This window comes from Pundamilia nyererei, unplaced genomic scaffold (genome assembly GCF_000239375.1).
Source record: "Pundamilia nyererei isolate P.nyererei 1_Seehausen unplaced genomic scaffold, PunNye1.0 scaffold00054, whole genome shotgun sequence".
In the NCBI taxonomy this organism is placed as follows: Eukaryota; Metazoa; Chordata; class Actinopteri; order Cichliformes; family Cichlidae; genus Pundamilia; species Pundamilia nyererei.
In genome coordinates, this window is record NW_005187455.1 from 1,630,690 (window position 1) to 1,650,236 (window position 19,547).

Genomic DNA, 19,547 nt, shown 5'->3' on the forward strand with positions numbered 1-19,547 from the left:
TTTTTTTCTTTCAAATCTGTTGACATCATGAAAAACTTCGCCAGCATATGAAAACTGTCAAAGATACAGGGCCTCAAAATACTTTATGTCATGCCTCTTTTTTTTTTTCCCAGAGTGAACTCTCGAGTACACAATTCTGGGTAAAATTCTACCGAATAAATCTTTAGTAATCATGATTTAACTGAAATTGATTCAATATTTTGTTTTTTTAAAAGCTGGCTCTTTTTTGCACTTCTTTAATGGGACCTGATGTTCACTATCATCACCATCAAAGCAAACCAGAAAGCTACAACAAAGAGGTACAGCTGTGTTTTTATTGGATTTTTCCTCCTGCTCGGTTTACAGTTCATAACACCGAGTCAGTTTCACCAGTCACATCCAAACAGGTGTTAAATAGGCAATAATTATTTTATCCAGCATAATTTCGTAACACTCATCCCCTCCTGATCTCCTTTTATTACTGATTATGCTAACAAAACAATCGTATGATGAAAATATTCATCGTCATTCAGCAGGCCTGCTGTTGTTCTTCCAACATCAGCATTTTGAAAGATGGGCTTCCCCTGTCAGCATATTGCGTGAAATCAGAAACAAATAATTCTGCAGCCCTGCTTATGATTATGCATCAGATTTAATTAATCTCAGTGCCTCCAAAACTCTGCAGCACCCTACTCCTGCTTCTCCTCTCCCTCTCCCCTACCTTCACCTCTTTTGTAAGTTGTAAAGCAAGCAGTGGTTGACAAATGACACCAGTGGAAAAGGCACGCATTGTGCCTCAGTGTGAGAGGAGGGTTTTTTTTCCCTCCTCTTTCTTTTTTTTCTGAATTTTTACTTTTCTCTATCCGGGGGGAGCAAAAGGAAAGAGGTGAGTGTGAATCGGTTAATGTGTTCCATTCACCAGACCTTATACACAGGTTCAATAAAGCAGGAATCTGCTCTATGAGCTAGGACCCATTGTGCCATTGAGGACACCTAAAAGAGGCCTCGTACAAGACTCCCTTGGAAAAATAGCCCTCAGCACCACTCCAGAGGAGAGGAGAATAGAATAGGAGAGAGCAGGAGGAATCACATGCAGTGGCTAGGCAGTTTGATTCTTACACATCTCACCAGTGTTGTAACATTTGGCGTGCATAGCTTTGAGTACATCTTTGACTTCAGTGTTACTCTAATTTTCAGAAATGGAGAGAAAGACGAGCGTAAGCTTCAGATGTGACGCTTTTTATGGGTAAACCTGAATTTGAGAGCTCCCTAAACTCTCCTGCTTACAAGCTTCACTCTGTCCTTCCCTGTCTCCTTTCCTAACAAGACACTCCTCTCCTCACATTAATTAAATCAAGTCTTCAGTAGGCTACTTACACACAATTCCCCCCCTCCCTCCGGTCCTCGGCACAAACCTCTCTGATTAGGCCGGCCCCTGTCATGCATATTCACATCACTGCCGTGACAGCCTTTTAACGAGCTCTTACCTAATCACAGGAAACAATGTTCATCCTGTTCTTTTTATTCCTCCTTCTCTCATTTTCTTTCATGTGTCTTTGGCTTTCTTCTTCCCCCGATCCCCGCTGATATCAGACGGGCTTGACGCTCGGATGGAGAGAACGATGGGGGGAGATGCACAAGTGCAGCTCTGCCCTAAATAAACCGCAATTGAGAAAGTGACTTGAACACAGAAGAGAAGTTCAGCTCCATCTCCTCCCTTCCCCTCCTCTTCTTTCTCCTCCTCCTCCCTGCCTTTTTATATGTCCGATAGACAAATTGGATTAGCAGCTATTGGATTAAATGACAAAATGGTGGGATAAGGACTGAGATGAACATGCTGTGATCACAGCTTTTAATGTGTTTCTCTTTCTGTCGCATTCATTTTCCTCGGTTATCCAAGCTGCTTCCTTCAAGGCACAGAAGTTTCTCCAGGGAAGAACAAATGCAGGACACCCTGCTCATCCACTTACTGCAATTTATATGAATTAGAATGAACATCTCATGTGCAAATACTGCACATGTTGCTGTTTGAAGCCATTGATCACAATAATGAAACAGAAAATACATTTTTCTCTTTCACAATAATCAAAGAGAAAAAATTATTTTAAGTATTAGTTGCTGAGAGCAGTTAACATTAGCAGCCCTCTTTTCTTACAGATTAACTTCATAATTAAATTTGTAATTTGTTGCAAAGATTCTTTTATGTTGTGACTTCTGCTTTCTCCACAGTGGTGGCTAAACTAAACAACTGACATCGTTGCAATCTCAGGAAAATAAAGAGCAGCCCCATACATCTGCATACATTCCTTTTTTCAGCATTTTCATTGTGACTAATCTTTTTGTCGCTCTGTAGTCCTAGGGTTAACATCGATCACTGGTTTGAGAGGGAGACGCAAATCCCCGAAGCATCCAAGTAGATCCGTCAAATAAGGGAGCAGCTAAAAGAAGCTAAACTACACACAGATAATTTAAAGCTAAAGTTATCAGTAATTGCAGGTTTAGTGCAGCTTCTGGTTTGATGTTTTAGTCACCAATTAAAAATACAGTGAAGCCAGTTAAAGTCAATTAACGTGTACTCACTAAGACTAATGCTAAAGCATGAATTTTGTACATTTAGCACATGGCAGCATGGCGCTCTTAATTCAAAGCAGCTCAGGCCAACAGCAGCAGCAGTTTGACCACCTCGGGGTGAGTTTCATTATTCCTATCAACACTGAATGGAACATTGGCCAAGATTGCTATCTTAATCTTATTTGGCTATAGAGGCTGCCTTTGTACCCCCCCTTTTTTTTTTTCCCCATTTCTTTCTGCATTTCTCTCTCACCATCTCTCATATGGATGCTCCCAAACACACAGTGACCTATGCTAACCAGCCTTGTCTTCATGCCTCGAGGATAACAGCCTCCCTCCACACACGGCAGTTTGTGTCATTGTATCCTGGTTGCGTTTCTGCGAGAAGCCGGGAGTGGAACAAGAGAAGAGGAAGACAGGCAATCAGATAGAGGGGTTGTTGGGATATGTCTATCAGTTGTATCTCAGCTCTGTGTGTGTGAGTTGATTGTATCTTGTGTGTTTCTCACCAGCACAGCTGCATTGATAGCTGAGGTAACACTAAGGATGATATTAATGGCGATAAACCTTGTGCATTTTCATCACTAACCCTTTGATGTCCCCATCACACACTGTACCAACGCCAAATTCATTGCTTCAGTCTCACTGGAGTTGGCCTGTTTCTGCTCTGCCCTGCTCTGTGTTGAGCACTAAGAAGTGGCGTGTAAGGCGAGCAGCAAGACCCAGAATGCACCCTGCCAAACTGCCAGATGCTTTGATCCAAGATGGCCCCCTGAGAGCCAGCATGCATCCACAGTGTCTCAGAGCCAAGGCTGGATTCGCAGACACAGTGTCAGTGGTGACTGCCAAGGATATTTACACCATTTGTTTTCATACACCACCACATTCAGCAGTCTGTTGTCACTATAAGCATATGGCTTTCTATGGAGCAAAGATGTTTTTAGAATGTGCTGCACCAGTGGGAATCAAACCCCCAACCCAGCACTAGAGCCTTAATTATCATGAAACTGAAACGACCATCACTTTTACGTTTAAGATGACGGTATCGCGTACAGTTGTCTTGTTAATTCAGTCGTATCGAGTAGTCAAGCTAGTAGAAAACTATTTAAATAATCTGAATACTTTTCAATAATTCATTAAATGCAATTGGCCTGTAAAATTACAATGTAGTTATATAACTTTTTATTTTTTAAAGGCTCTTCCCCCAACAGCTCAAAAACTATAATTAAAGGTATAGTAAAACATAATTTCCCGTGCTTAATTGATTAAAAAGGGGTTTAGCACCCACCTATAACAATAAATCTGCGCCCAGTCTGTCTCTTTAAGAGTCAGGTAGGATCTAGAGGTCGGAGGTGGATGCTGAGCAGCTGTCGAGTCTCCTGCCTCCATCCCTCCATCCCCTGACTCACCTGCTCGCCTTTATTTCCTCCTCCACTCCCTCCCTCGTTCCAGTCATCCCATTTTGCTTTCACATTCAATATCCCCCCCTCATCTCTCCCTTTTCTCCTTCCTTCTACCCTTTTCTCCTCCCTCTTCTACCACCTTTTCCTCTGACCTCCCTGCCTTCCTCTCCCCTCGCCTCCCCTCCCTCCTTTCATAAAATGTGGCTGTTGGTTGGCTGGTAGCAGCTGGCTGGCTAGCGGTGGGGGATATAGCTTTATAATCCCCTCTCGTCTTCCAGCCCGCCTCGCCACAATGTCACAGGAGCTTAATATTTGCCATTATTATTTGCTTGTTTTATTTGACTTCGAGGCAGCACAATGACCTGTCAGCGCCGGCTTTATCCCCCCTCCGAGTGTCGTCCATTTCAAAGTTGACTACAGTAATCCACGAGCCCGTGATTCCGCTAAATCCTGAAGCTTTCTTTCATTCGCTTGGTTTTTTTGGGGGGGGGTTTTGCTTGCTTTCTTTCATTTTCCCTTCCCGCTCCCTCCTCCTAAATGAAATTACATACATCTGCTGGCTCAGAGTATCACAAATGTCCACACACATCCACGCGTTTGCCTTTTGTCATCAGTGACGCAGTGGCCCGATGCTCCCACGGCTGCAATGAACATTGGTGTGTGTGTGTGTGTGTGTGTGTGTGTGTGTTTGATGGAAAAATTCCTTTCTTTCTTATTTTCTTGTCTCCTAAGAAGCAAAGTTATTTATTTACAGCTTCTCATCAAATAAATGATACAGTGGTTACAGCTACAATACTCAGACAATAAATGTTGGAAATCTTCTTAAAACCGTTGCTGCATTTACCACAGTGAATGGAAGGATTCATATCACCGCTGCAGAGTTAAACGGGACCTTATGGATTATCGCCGCTGACACTGTTCAGCTGACTTCGAGATTCGATAAAGAATAAATAGCATTTTAATTTATAACACGTGAAAGATTATTAAAACAAACCAAGCAGAAAGAGATGCTTACTAGTATTATTTTATGGAAATCTAGTTTTAATTTTATTGATTATCCATTCCTTAAAAAAAAGTAGTCATAACATTTAAAGATTTACCTTTAAAGTAATAGTCTTTTTTACTCACAAATAAATTGTGAATTTGTAGAATTATAGTAAATAATTATTTTACTGGTAGCATTTTGCATCTTTATTATGTGTTTATTAATCATCACTGCTGAGACTGTTGTTATTTTTGTTCCTGCTCAGTGAGGCCATCCTGATTCCCAGGGTGTCAAATACTGCAGTTTAATCAAAGCCTCTGGATCCTGAGAGACACGCCTGAGGTGTCTTTTCACTTTGGTTTGGTGTAAAACCTTACAGTGTAATCATCACAGGATGAAAATTGGAGCAAAAGCCTGGGATTAAACAGACCTACATGAATTTACAGCATAAATACACCTGCTCATTATCTTTGCCACACCTGGTCCGAAATAGCCCCACTTAGTTACCTGAAGATGCACTAAACAGTATCTAGAAAGTTTTATAAATAGGTTCCAAATTTACAGTAACCATCCAGCTAATGTTCAGACTATTATCCTGTTTCCAAATTTAATTCATTCCAGAAATATTAAATAACTTTTCGTGCATGTTTTTGGGCCGTACCTGAAAATCCTGTTGATCAACCCTTCCTCTGTAAGCATTTAACACCTGAGAGCTTCAATGAGCATTTAGTTATCATTTGTCAGTTTCTGGTTTGAGCGTCATCACAGGTTCCAGTATGTTTAAAACCTTACGATTATGTGGTTTTAGTACACAGAGGCCAGCAGATGCACAGTGGGAGTCAAACTCCACACCCAGGCAGCTGGTCTTTATTCCAGGTCAAACACGATGGAGGCTGTCACTGTTACCTGGCTAACATTTGAAGCTTTCGATTCGACGTGCTTTGTCTGTATCAGTTGTGCGCATCCCATTGTACCTTGTAAGTAAGTTACAGCATAGAGCTTTAGCCCCAGGCGTGGGCAAAGCTTACATTAGCCATGCATCTGAGCCTCACTAGCTCTCTGTGTGTGTTGAGCAGGTATTACACTAAGCAGTAGAGAGTCCCAGAGACTTTTTTTTTTTTTTTTGAAGGCCTGCTGAGTGATTGGTGGGATATGTATTGCCCTACAGTGAGAGGCTTCACTCTGTAAAGGCGCTCGACGGTAATCGCAGAGTTAATCCCGCCCCGGTTGAAGCCGTATTGACGTTGTGAAGGCATGGTGTGAAGTAGGTGAATGTTTACACAGGGAACATAAGCGAGGAGAGTATTTACACCCACACATGAATATCTGGTGGACACACTGACTCTGCGGGGGCAGCAGCTCCGTCGTTTATCTGCCTCATCGCTTTTCATGTGCATATGCTGGTGTACACGGCGTGCTGTAATTTTTATGTCAGGTTCAATCCACTGTAAAAAAAAAAAAAAACAAAAGCAAAAGAGCAACGTGTTATTCTTGAAACATTTCCTGTAACGTGTGTATCTGCTGGTTTATTTATTGGTGTGTTTCTGTGCTCTTTCTAGGCAACAACAAGGAGGAGGAGGAGGCCATGATGCAGGAGTGGTTCATGCTGGTCAACAAGAAGAACGCCCTCATCAGGAGACAGAACCAGCTCTCTCTGCTGTGCGTACTGTTCTTCCTCTCTGTCGCCTCGTCTTTGCTTCCATTTTAATTTCTCACATGTCAAATTAAAGCAGCTGAGAAGCGTTTTAAACCTGCTCCTCGAGCTTTAGATCAAGCTCGTCTAAGCTGCACGGGGCAGGAGTGTCCTCTCCACTCCATTCACCCCATCTCTGTCTATCCACTCATTGATTTACATGCAGAAAGGGATATAAAATCAATAGAAATGTGGCGATCGCTACTCTATCTGCAGTCTCTTTGTATGTGGTCAGCTGCGACAGGTGGAGACACGCGCTGCCTTTTTTTCCTCATTTGCGGCTGTAGGGATTTCAAAGTGTGCAAGTGGAGGAGAGCCTGAAGTATTCATAATCACATTATATCGTGGGAAAGGAGAGGCTTTTAAAGTGGCCAATTGACAGAAGGGCTGATTATTAGCCCTTTCTGTTCTCTCTTTGTGGAGGCAAAGAGAAAACGGCGCCTGTGAAGGACAAATTCTATTAGGGGCCGAATTAGCTCATTTTTTAATATGGCTGAAAGAGGAAAGAATTCAATTTGTGCTGCGGGTGGCAGATAGATCCACACAGGGCCACGCTTGCATATACACATCTACTCCCTCATCTTCTGTTTTTAATGCATTTTCACCCCCACCCCCCAAACTCCGCTCCTTATTTCCCTTTTTCTATCCTTACACATACACACACAGACACACACCTTCACCCAGGGCTGTGCACTATGAGTATCAGTTATGTGCAGTAGATTAATGCGAAGCCAGAGAAGGTTCGGGCGAGTGGCCGAATCGATGTTTATTGCAGGTTTCTTTAAGTACTTAATGATTTAGTCATTAACATATTGATGAACTTTGTGTGTGTGTGTGTGTTTCCCTTCTCCCCTCTTTCTAACTTGCCACAGGGAGAAAGAGCACGATCTGGAGAGGCGTTTCGAACTGCTGAACAGAGAGCTGAGAGCCATGCTGGCCATCGAGGGTAAGACACACACACATGCAGAGGGAGGCTGCACACGCGTACATTAAACTCTTAATTTTGTAACTTTAGATGCATTTTAAACAGCAGTTTTCACAGCTGAGGAGATTATGTAACAAGTAAAGTAAAACAACCAGGAGCTCACTTTACTCTCTCTTTCCTAAATCTTCCTGAAATTTACCAGAACATCTGCATAGTTTAATTACTTCCCAAATGAGTCCTGCAGGAGACCGGCAGCAATAGTTGAAGTTCATTTTCCATTTCGTAGTGAGGAGGGTAAAATCGACTGTCGAGGTCGCTTGAGTTCGAGTAAAGTGGTTGGTGTCTCTTCTTCTGAGTCCTTTCTACGTGGCGTCCGCCCGTTAGCGGGGGCCAGCCTTCATCGGGAGCCTGAAGCAGGGTGATTTGAATTCTGCTTCGGCTTGATGAGGATTAAGATGCGAGCTTGCGAGGGATTTCACTCCCAGATACTTGATCAATGCTATCTGTTTCTCAGCCAGACCCGACTAGCCGATGCCTGATGTGGAATCTGACCACAGCTGCATTCAGTGTTTGCAATGTTAAAAAAAGAAAAGAAAGAAATGCAGTTATATTGTTGAAAGCTTGTTAACTACACCGCAGCCAGAAAAGCAGCCATTGTGTCGTATCAAAGTTGTCAGAGGGCCATGGAAGTTTAATCCCCTTCGACTGCGTCCTCTTTGGCAAAATGAACCTTTCGCCAATCAATGCTAATTGATTTTGCCATTCGACATTGACCAGCACCACCCCCTTCTCACAAACCACCCCCTTTCTCCTCGCGGCCTTCGGACACCCATTGTAATTTCACCGGGCACCTGATAAGCTACCTGGTCCATAATAAATCAATTCTAATTAGCAAAAGAGGAGATGGTGGGGGGGGCAGACACGCGTATCCAAAGCGGCGCTGCAGCCGGCACCACGCTGCCTGCGTTCAGCTTGATTTCCTCCCTCTCTCCAGCCGCTTTATTTATTTTTATTTATCGAGCTCCTGCTGGAGTCGAATGGGAGGATTTCGCTTTTTCTGCTTCACATAACGGAGTGTGTGTTTGTATCAGCGAGCCTGCTTTAAGCACGCGTGTGCGTGCATTGTTTTGAGCCGTGTTTTTGTCTTTGTCTCGTGTGTGTGTTGTGGATTCATATGGCTTGCGCGCATGTGGATGTGAGAGCAGAGATAGTGTGTGACTCGAGGTGGAGAGGTGGTGTGTGTCGTGTCACCGCCGTCCTCTCTGCCTTCATGTGGACTTGTTGGATTTGCAGCTGACTAACTTATCAGCGGCCTTATTTTCCTCCCTCAGGGAGGCACTTAACATTCAGAGGCTCTGCCTTTCTCTCGCAGCCACAGATAGTTGTCAGCTGCTGGGAAGAAAGGTGTGTGTGTGTGTGTATGTTGGTCTCCATTTGCCTGCGTCTGTGAGTTTACATCTCACAGGTGTGTTTCCACCTTTGGTTTTGTGTGTGTGTGTGTGTGTGTGTGCGTGCGTCTCCCCAGCTCTTATTTGGTGCTTGGGCAGGTCCATTGAGCGATGGTTGGGCGTGCGAATAATTGCTGATTTGGTTGGCCAGTCGATGACACAGAGAGAGAGAGATGACTCAGAGCGAGAGAAGAAACACACCTGCCCTCACACACACGCCCTGCTGAGAAAAATATATACCTGCACTGAATCAAACGCACCTCTCCCTCTCAGCTGACACACGTGCTGAATCACACACACATTGTCAGGTCAGTGTGAAGACCTCAAGTTTCTGTCTTCGTCTTTTTGTGTGAAAAGATGTTAAATATCTGCTGATTTACCGTCCAGCTGCGGCAGATGTGGGTAATATTTGTAAGCAGTTATAGAGAAAGGAAAATCCTGTGAGTAGACTCTGCAGTGATGTAGACATTTAAGGGTTTGATGAAAGTTAAAGGCAGGAGATTATAAGTTAAGCCGCTCGGCCTCCTCTGTTCTGAGGCAAAGGTTTGACTCGTGATGTTTTATTCCACGTTTGTGAGGCTGACGTAAGCTTACTGGGACAGTCGGGTACAAGAGGACAAGGAGGAGGGGAGGAAGAAAAGAAAGAGGGGAAGCTTTGAGGGGGAGAAGACGATTCATCTGAAATCAACTTTGAAGCCGATATTCTGCAAAAGGACAAATTCTTCTCAACTTTTCTCAGATTTTTGTTTGTTTGAGTTAGAAGATCTTAACGGAGCAGTGATTCCTGATGTAGTCAAAAGGCACAATGTAGAAACATTAAAGTCACACAAAGGGGGAGAGAGAGAGGGGAGGAAGGGAGGGGCTAGTTTGCAGGGCTACAGCTGCAGGATTCACTACAGTGCCAGGTATTTTTCCTGCACTTTGGATCTCAGCACATATTAACTGATAAATACAGAACAACTAATGGTCTAGTGCGACCCTAAGCAATGCTTTGTCTAACTGAATAAAGAAAGAACTGTATATTTAGATGATTTCATATCAGCACACAGCAGTGCAGTATTTTACACATTAGTGCATCACAAACCTTTAAAAAAAACAATAGATCAGCACAATAATCGCAATACATGTAAAATTTAAGATGTTAGAGTGAATTAACAATGTCGTCACTGTACGTCTGTTGTTTTTGTTTAAATTGAATGTGTCATCTGTACATGAGGAATATTCAGAATACATTTTTACAAAAGCACTCAAACATAATTTGGTAACTGATGCTGACTCATCTTTGGACATCAAGTGTCTGCCTCGAGGCCTCTGCAGCAGTAAATCTACTCTAGGTCTGTTAACCATGATTCACTGCGTAAAATCACAACGCAGCGATCACAAGTGGAAAATTATAATCAAACCAAAGCCAGTATTCTTAACAAAACACTCCTATAGGTAATAAATAAATCCACGTAGTTGCATTTCCCTACCACAGCACTGGGCCAATCCCTGTAGTAAAATATGAAAAGTTGTAAGGAACGATTTTCATGATTAAAAATATCCCAACAACACCTATAAATGACCCCAGTCTGACACGTGAAGGTTAACAGCACAGAGGTCTTGACTTGAGGTGGGCCTTTGCATCATTAAAGCATCCAAACATCAGTCGGTGTAAGATAAAAATGCTCCGTAACTGAAGTTTAAAGCAGCTTGACATTAAAACGGTGTTCAAGGTTTGATTAAATGTGCAGAATAAAACGGTCAGGATCAGGGCCGAGGCTTCCAGGCCCCTGTTGATGTCGTTTATGAGCATGCTCAGTGATAACCACCTCCTTGTATCGTCTTGGTGTGATGCCAGGCGGGGAAATGCCATCTGTATGCCATGCTCTCATCTCCCTGCCACAAAAATTGATCCACTATGCCCTCTTTATCTGCTTACCGATTCACACCTATGTACGCACACACGGAGCGGCGTCTTGGCTTCCTTCGAGGGCCCGTGTGTGTGTGTGTGTGTGTGTTTTTAAAGTGGACGCCCTCTCGCCATCTAAAAGGGATTTATGCATAGCTGGGTCCCAGAGTTGTTTTTTTTTCTTCTTCTCTCCCCTTGTTACGGTTTGATATGATAAGCTTTTTTATATGTTTAAAATCAATATGTAATCCTATGCAGGAGCTTATCCCTCTCCACACCCCCGACACACACACACACACACCCACAGCCCATTTGTAAATCTATTTGGGCTTTGTAACACATCGGGACAGCGCACTACAGACCCTGATTGATTAGGTGCACTTTGGAATCCGATCACATGGGCAACTTTTGATGATGTCGCCAACTCTTTCAGGCTTGCACACTGACTGAAGAGGCCGATAGCAACAGGCTTCGTTCCACGCGTCGCCGGGCTCGAGTTTTGGCGAATTCAGAAGACCAGTGTGTTTAATTATCTATTCACAGCTCGGGTGTTTGTGTAGGTTGAAGTGCGTCCACGCTTGAAGTTTAATATTCGCATCGTCTCCAGCTGTTTTAACTTGGTGTTTATGTCGAGGACAGGTGCCACCTGTAGTGAAGCTAACGTGGTATTACATGCTGCTAATCGTCACATGAGGCTGAACAGATGCTGAAAATGTTCACATTCATGCCTGGAAAGAAATTACAGCTTTTTAAGAGATGTAAAATCTTTCCTGTGGTTCAGCCTGCTTCACACAGGTGGAAAACCACTTGATTGTTGTATCTACCGTGATGTTCTCAGTCTTCTGCTGGACACGTAGACCAGAAAACTACAATTCTGAATGTTTTTAAGGCAAACAGACACAATGAAGCTAAGCCAAACTTTCTCACCTGATACTCATCCAGAGGCTAAAGGCAGTAAATCCTGTAAATTGGTAGCTGCCGTCAGCATGTTAAATAGTTTATGAGCCATCAAAGTTATAAAAGTTCAAGTTGTGTTTAAATGTGTTAAGGGCAGGTTTGTCCTCTTGTAGATAAATTTACCTCCTTGCATGTTGCATGAGGCAGGAAACACCGCTTCACAAAGGTTTGCACTACTAGAAATATTCAGCGTGTTTTAGGTGGTAGAGCACACCTGACATACACTCATGGAATTAAGGACAATATTAGCTACTGTGTCCACACGTCTGAACAAAAAAGCATCACACAAACTTTGGGAACCTGGGTAAAGTCTGGAAAGGTTCAGGGGTGGAGTGCATGTGTGGAAAATGGCTTCAGAAGCTAACAAGAAAGGCCCTCCCCCATTCATACTGCCTTTCCTGAGAGAAAAGGTGGACTGGTACTCTTTTACACGCAGCTTCCCTAAACGTCAGGTCCCTACAGGAGTAAATCACATAGATGGGCAGATTAAGTCACATGCAGTTATGCAGGCATCTCTTGGCCAAGTAGAGGATGAACTGCTCTGAAACTGCAATATAAACTTTTTTCCTTTATATTCGAACCTCAATAAAAGCAATCTTAGTAATTTAGAGAGAACTTTTCTCTTGCAATTTTTAACCTTTGTGTTTGTTGCTTTTTAGCTGTTTTTTAATTATCAGTCCCCTTCCCCCCCTTCTCTCTCTGATGACACTTGGATTTCAGCCGAAATCAGCTCTCAGGGCCTAAAGAGGACGAGGGGGGGGTAAAAAAGCAAAGAAATGAAGGTGAATAAATTTTATTTTGGTGTCCGTGTCCAAAAAAGCTGCGATTGAAACCCTCCGATGTGATGTCGCCGTATTTTGGTATAAAACAGAAAAAGAGGCAGCCAGATGGACTCGGATGCATGAAGGGCGGCCTCGTCCCGCTTTGAGAGAACGAGGCTTTGGACCGGTTTGCTCTCTTGAATAAATTTAGCGTTGGGGATAGCGAGCAGGGAGAGAAGAGGGGGGTGTTCATGGGGATTTGAACCAGCGCATTCTTGTGTGCCTTGTGCAGATTCACATGGTTACCACTGGCGTGCACGGTGAGAGTTATCTGAATACGCACCCACCGTGTGAGTTGTACACACTCCTAAGTCTTTAACCTCCCTCTCCCACTCTCTTATGGAGGGGGGCGTGGCTTACATGGGGGGGGGGGGGGGGTCTGAGTGGCTGCAGGCTGTTTTGTTTGTTCCTGCATCTCTGGTTACCCAGCCTGCCCCGCTCTGGTGTTGCCTGGTCACGTCGCTCATCGGCTCTTTTTATTGTTTACCTTCCTAATGAGGGGGGCGGGACTCTGAGACATGTGATTGACAGCAGTGAGCTCACTCATGGGTCCCCTTCCCCTCCCATGCACACCCCGGGTCCAGCAGGTCTTTGGCTTTTTGGCTGAGAAATCCTTTGAAGGAGATTAAAAAATAAAAAATAAAAACCACCTCGTTCGTCGTGAACCCTCCTCTTCTGAGAGAGGATTGTGGGAGATTTATGGCATACATTCCTGTCTCAGTTATCTAAAGCTGATGACTCACCCAATATTCCCCACACTTTGTTCTGATTCTTCCTAAAGAACCACATGTTTAAAAATAAATAAATAAAAGGAGCAACAAATCCTCGAGGTGCAGATTCAGACATATTTTGAAGTATTTGTTAACTCCTGAACAAAAACCAGAAGAGAGTAAATTTGCTTCCCTGAGAGAGAGAAAAATAACGAGGGGGGGCTAGAGAGCCAAATATTGGGACTGTGTTCATTTCGCTCTGTGGTCGACTTCAAAGGGACGAGCGGGGCCAATGAAGAGAGCGCAGACCTTTCAGGACAAACCCACTGGGCCCAGCGTGACACGCACACAGCCTGACTGCCGCAATTTGACTCAATGAGGAGGAGGAGGAGGGGGGATATTTATTTTTAATAAAGCCACACTTATTTTGGGACTGACATTTTACAACATTCCTTTTATTCTCGAATCAATAGCCGGTTAAATATTGATAGAGGGGTGAAGTTGCCTACGCGCCACAGAAGTTCAGTTTGTTTGAATTCTCGCTGGGACGAAGCGGATTTTTTTTTTCAGTTTTATTATGAAACGATGGAGGGAGGTTTTAGAGGGAGACACGTTCTCACACTGAGCTGAGGAGCAGAAGGAGATTTCCTGCCTTTCTCCAGCTTTGAGGCAGTGAAATGGATAAAACACTGCAACCGGCAGCCGTGTGTGTGACACGACGAGAAGTTGAATCTCATTCGGTTTAATTTATGTACAGCATATGTTGTCCTGCCTGTGCATGCTAAGTGTGGTGGTTGTTTTAAACTGCACAAAAAGGTTGCAGTGAGTGTTTAGGGTGAGTTTTTTGGGGTGAGGGAGGGAGGAGCGCTGCCCTGGTGTTGGGTGAATGCAGAGCCGAGGGCGCCAGGCGGATATTCGAGCCCCAGGGGGAGCAAGCGCTCTCCTGTGGGCTGCCCCCCTCCTCCAGGGAGAGGCTGAGGGGATTTGGATCAGGGTCCCACCTGGACCCTGTGGGGCCCTGTGGGGCCCCTTCCTGCAAAGACCCTGGAGAACTGAGAGACGAGAGTCAGGGGTTCACCTACGTGTGTGTGTTTGTTTGTTTGTTTGGCTGAGGAGGTGACATTCAGGGGTTGGTATTTATTTATAAGTTTCTGTGGAGGATTTTGGACCATTAAAACTCAATTTAGGAAACTTTCAAACTTAATTTACTTCAGGATAGAACTAAAAATGTGACAAATACAAACGATCGTGAATGCCGTCGTTCAGCAGAGCTGCCGCTTTAATAGAGCTTGTGTGTTCCTGAGAAGTTAGAGGTTATAAAAGAACGAGAGCCATCTTATACCTGCGAGAAGTTGCACATTAACATGACGTCATCAGTGTGCGCGCAACCTGACGGAGCGTGTTTACACGTCACATTTACGTCCCGCTCCATCACAGTCCAGCAGGTCAGTGAGGTGATGAAACTGTTTCTCCGTCTTTCTGATCATCTGCAGTCCTCACATAAATGAAGCCACATCCAGGAAACCCAAAGATCTTTTTGAAAACACTTCAGTTACAGGTTCAGTCCAGAAGAAGATGTAGGCATCCTGCAGCCTCTGTGTCTCTGTGAGGTTTTTAGAAAAGAAATATCCTCAGTGTCTCCACCGCTGACTGCAGGTCTCTGGTTGTGTTGCAGACTGGCAGAAGACCGAGGCCCAGAAGAGACGGGAGCAGCTGCTGCTGGATGAGCTGGTCATACTGGTCAACAAGCGAGACGCGCTGGTCAGGGACCTGGACGCCCAGGAAAAAGAGTAAGTTACTTAAAAACACTGAACACAAGTATAAAAACACTGAGCTGCACAGCAGGCGCTCCTGTGGTGTCACAGACGTCCCCAAGAAGCTGTGGACGTAGAGAAAGCACGGCGAGCCTGCCCTGCGGCGCACCTGCACGGGTGGAATCCCTTCCAGGGCACCGCAGGCAGGTAAAAGGTCAGAACGTGGCCCCTGGCACCCGGCCACTCCACAGGTGGTGCAGCGGCGTTCACCGTGGCACCAGCTGTTTTACCTGTCTGCCCCTTACCCCAACCCCACCCCGAGACATCTGACCTTTTGACCTTTTGCCATCCGCAGGGCCGAGGAGGAGGACGAGCACCTGGAGAGGACGCTGGAGCAGAACAAAGGCAAGATGGCCAAGAAAGAGGAGAAGTGCGTCCTTCAGTGATTGTCAGCAAACACAACCAACAAATGTAGCCGATAAAAGAAATGTATCACATGATTATTATCGATCATTTTATTTGATAGAGGAGTCGAGACATTTCTGTCAGTTATTGGAATCCCTTTGAGGTTTATGTTCGGGTCAGATTAACCGCAGAGACTCGGCTGAGCGAAGAGGCCCTGCGACACCTTTGCACCAACTTTTTACGGACTCGGACTGTCCCCCTTTATTTTATTTTATTTTTTTAAATTTGAACTCTGCTTTAGTTTCTCGAGAACGGTACCTGTGTAACAAACATGAATACGTGTGAGACGAGGGCAGCGCACAGCCTGTGTGCAGCTCGCTCCGTCTGAATGTGGAGACCAGGCACAGTCTGTGGTGGATTTGAGGTACAGCACAACAATGGGGGAAATTTTACTCTTATTTGTTTTCTTTTCTTTTTCTTTCCCCCCATCATATTCAGAAGATGATGAGGTGGGTTGACTTTTCAGTCAGACTTTTTAAAGAAAAACAAAGAGATAACATCGCTCTTTTCAAGCTACTTCATTACTTGACCGTATCTTTTAATTATCTCACTTTTTACTTGTAAAATATCTTAACTTGGGAAGCATTACTGTTCACAAATCTTGACTTTCCTATTGCTTTTTTATCGTCTTGGCTTGAAAGCAGTTTACCAAAACAAAGAAAGGAAAAAAAAAACAAACACTTGTTGTATATTTTCATCACTGCTCTGACCAACAGCTTCCAAAATCTTTTTTTTCCTCCATCAGGAGTCATGCAGTCAGAAAACAACAGATATATATATATATATTATTTATTGCCATTTGTCCTATAAGCTGCTTGTTAAGTGAATCTACCATCACGTTTCATTTTGCTCAACGACTTTTGGTTTCTATTTATTGTATTCAGAAGAAGAGAAATATGCTTCCATCTCTTAGAGCTCCACATCTTGTGCAGCTGTTCTTTTTACGTGTGAACATTTATCTGATTATTTATTCCAGTGTCATAACCCAAGTCTTCAGTAATAAAGTCTTTATGATTTCATACTCCACAAGACGCTGTGTGGCCTCTTCTTAAAAAAAAAAAAAAACCCAGCCGCTGTGGATTTTTAAATCTTTATTGTTATATTTAGTGTGTTTTTTTTACTCATTTTCTATTTTTCAAAACGCGCACGCACTTTCAAAACTCTGTTCCAAATATTTGTATTTATTTTTTACTCTCAGTTTAAAGAAATATCTCCAATCCTCGATCTGAACTCTGTTTTTCCTCCTCTTTCTGTTTACATAATTTAAAAAGTTATTGAAATGCACGCCTTTGGCTGCAGCCCCGCACATAAGTGGCCCCTATCACCGCCTCCACCGGCGAGCGTTGCGTTTATTATTCGGCGCTCTGTTCAATTCCCCTGCGACCTGTGCGCGTGTTTATAAATTAAAATTGGCGGGTTTTTTCTTTTCTTCTTTGAGGTCGGTGTCGAGCAGGTTCCTCCGAGGAAGATTAGAGAGATCACTTTGTTCCGAGCAGATGTTTTCCCCCCTCTCTCACACCTCTCTCTGGGCCGCTCCTGTGCGCGCTGAGGACGGGCTGCAGAGCTGGAGAGGCTCGGTCACCCGCAGCCACGGATGAGGGGAGGAGGGCGGGCACAACAATTGGTATTAATTTTCAAAGATGTAGAAAAAAAAATCACACCCTTAAATTCTTAAAGTGTCCATTTTAATTTGCACCATTTTACTGAAATGAGCTGTGGAAAATGTTCTTGCAATAAAAGCTCCGGATGAACAAAGTGTCTGCGGTTTAACCCTCCTCTCCGTCCCTGCAGGCAGCCTCCCATCCCCGATTAAAGCAGGAAAATCGGTTGTGACAGCAGACGTCCTCCCCGGCCTTTCTAATACTTTCAAATTAATTTGCTGATTCGTTTCTTCTCTGCTTGGGACCGACTGTACGCGCACATTACGCACTCTGCGTCCCCCGAGGCGCTTTGTTTGACTTTGTATTGCTGCGCGTTTATCGCGGGCGCCTGTGATCTGGAGGAAAAAGAGCAGAGCCTGAACGGTGCTGAGTGTATGTGAGTGTGTGTGAGAGAAAAATCTTTAAAATGATGCACACAACCTGTCGTTTACACTTAACTTATAAATTATTTTACATGCAACATTTTAAAGGCTGTGTCCTTACACAATCATTCATGCGTAAAACTGAACTTTTAAAAGTTTTAACTTCCTCTAAATTACTTCAACTTCACTGAAAACTATTTTAAACCATTTTAAATGAATCACTACATGTTTTTAATTTGGCGTTTTTGCATTTTGTTAAGAATAAAACGGTTGAAACAGACCTGTCCTACCTCCGCAGCATCGCCCGGCTTTCTTTAACGCTCCAGCAGAAGCAGAAGGAGTGAAAATTTATTTGGAGTCGTTTTCCTTTTTTCGCTGAATAAGAGCGAGGCACTGCGTAAAAAAAAGCGGCGGTGGCTCGGCGCTGCTGTGCAGCTGAGGATCCTTCAGCTGAATGGATTATCTCCTGAGCTTTGAAGTCTCCTGGCCTCACCTCACAGGTGCTGAGCGCCGCTCGGCCTCTGCGTTTTTCACTTCCCTCGCCCGCGCCGCCGTCCAAAAAAGCTGCACCTGAGGGAGCCGCGGTCTCTGCGTGCAGCGCCGGGGCTCCTACAACAGTCCGTTTTATGCATCATCGTTTTAATAAGCACCGACAACATCCCCACAGATCCCCGCTTCCAATCCTGCCGGCTGAAGGGACAAAACTTTTCCCCCTCCTCTCCTCACCGCCTAATCCCAGGCTTTACCAGCTCAGCATTAAGAAAATTCAACTGCAATTTGGGATTAGACAAAATACTCTTATTACAAAAGGTTGGTGCAACTTGATAACTTGATACTTGTTCAGGGGTTTATCTCGGGGTCTTACTCACATCGAGAGAGGATGGAAGGGGCAGAGGAAAAAAGCAATGCAGGGGAAATGTCAGAATAAACCGTCTCTTTTGTGTTGTGAGGGCCATATTTGTTGAATGGCCTTTTTGCATAATTTAACGGAGCCTGTGTGTGCATGTGCAGAGGAAAGGAGGGGTGGTGGTATTTCGGTCAGAGCCTTCGCCGGCCCTCTGACAGCTCGGACTTCAGATGTGGTGGAAATAAAAAATGGATAAAAGGTGCGTGAAACCCAAATCAAATACCTCCACTTTAGGCCGCCTCCTCTCTGCGCACACAGCCTCCCTTCAATCAAACGGGCCTGATTTCTCTTTGATTTTGGCCTCTGCGTAAAAACACGGACCTGCACAGGAAGGTGCGTTCAGGTGCGTCTGTAACAAGCATCACTGCAGGCCTACGCACACAACCTACATATTATTTTTTTTGTAATTATTATTATTGTGCTCTGCAGACTTTTGATGCTCAAGTTTCTCTGTCAAAGTGCTCTCATCGATGACTTTAAGTCCCATCGGCCTCCACTTTGATAATACTCCTCTTCCTCACTCACACACACACATAAAATTGTAAGTTCCATCCCTGCTCTCTCTCACCCTCTCCCTCTCTTTTTGAGCATTAGCTCGCTTTCAGCTCGGGCCTCATTTACAAAAGTTTGTGTTTTTGCAGAGAATAAGAAGCAGCATCCCCCCCTCCCCCCCGACACCCGGTACCACTCAGGCCAAATCATAAAGCATACGCAGTGTTTTTCTTTAAGTGCGGAGGGTTAAAAGCGTGTTAAAAACATCAACACAGGATTTGATTCAGTGACCGCAGCTTTCTGCTGCTGATTCTTCTTCTGTGGATTCTTCTTTTTCCTCCGCAGTGAGTTGGAGGTCTATCCCTATTAAACTTTACGTCAACCATCCTCAAATGTAATTCTAAATGGGGATTAAACCTCATTCATATTCATGAGACTGGTGTGTGTGTGTGTGTGTGTGTGTGTGTGTGTGTGTGTGTGTGTGTGTGGGTGTGTAGGTTGGTCCTGCAGGCTGACCAAAGAG

At 44.2% G+C, this 19,547-nt stretch overlaps 1 protein-coding gene across 3 annotated transcripts in view; it reads left to right on the forward strand.

Annotated features, from left to right (window-relative positions):
- Positions 1 to 16,624, forward strand: part of ehbp1 (EH domain binding protein 1) — a 157,243-nt gene extending 140,619 nt beyond the window's left edge. For all 3 annotated transcript variants that reach the window (XM_013910985.1, XM_013910986.1, XM_013910984.1), the window contains 4 exons: positions 6,498 to 6,597; positions 7,504 to 7,577; positions 15,059 to 15,173; positions 15,493 to 16,624. In XM_013910985.1, the coding sequence (XP_013766439.1) occupies positions 6,498 to 6,597; positions 7,504 to 7,577; positions 15,059 to 15,173; positions 15,493 to 15,583 (380 nt within the window). In that variant the 3' untranslated portion in view covers positions 15,584 to 16,624. The remainder of the gene's footprint in view (positions 1 to 6,497; positions 6,598 to 7,503; positions 7,578 to 15,058; positions 15,174 to 15,492) is intronic.
- The last annotated feature ends 2,923 nt before the right edge of the window (positions 16,625 to 19,547 follow it).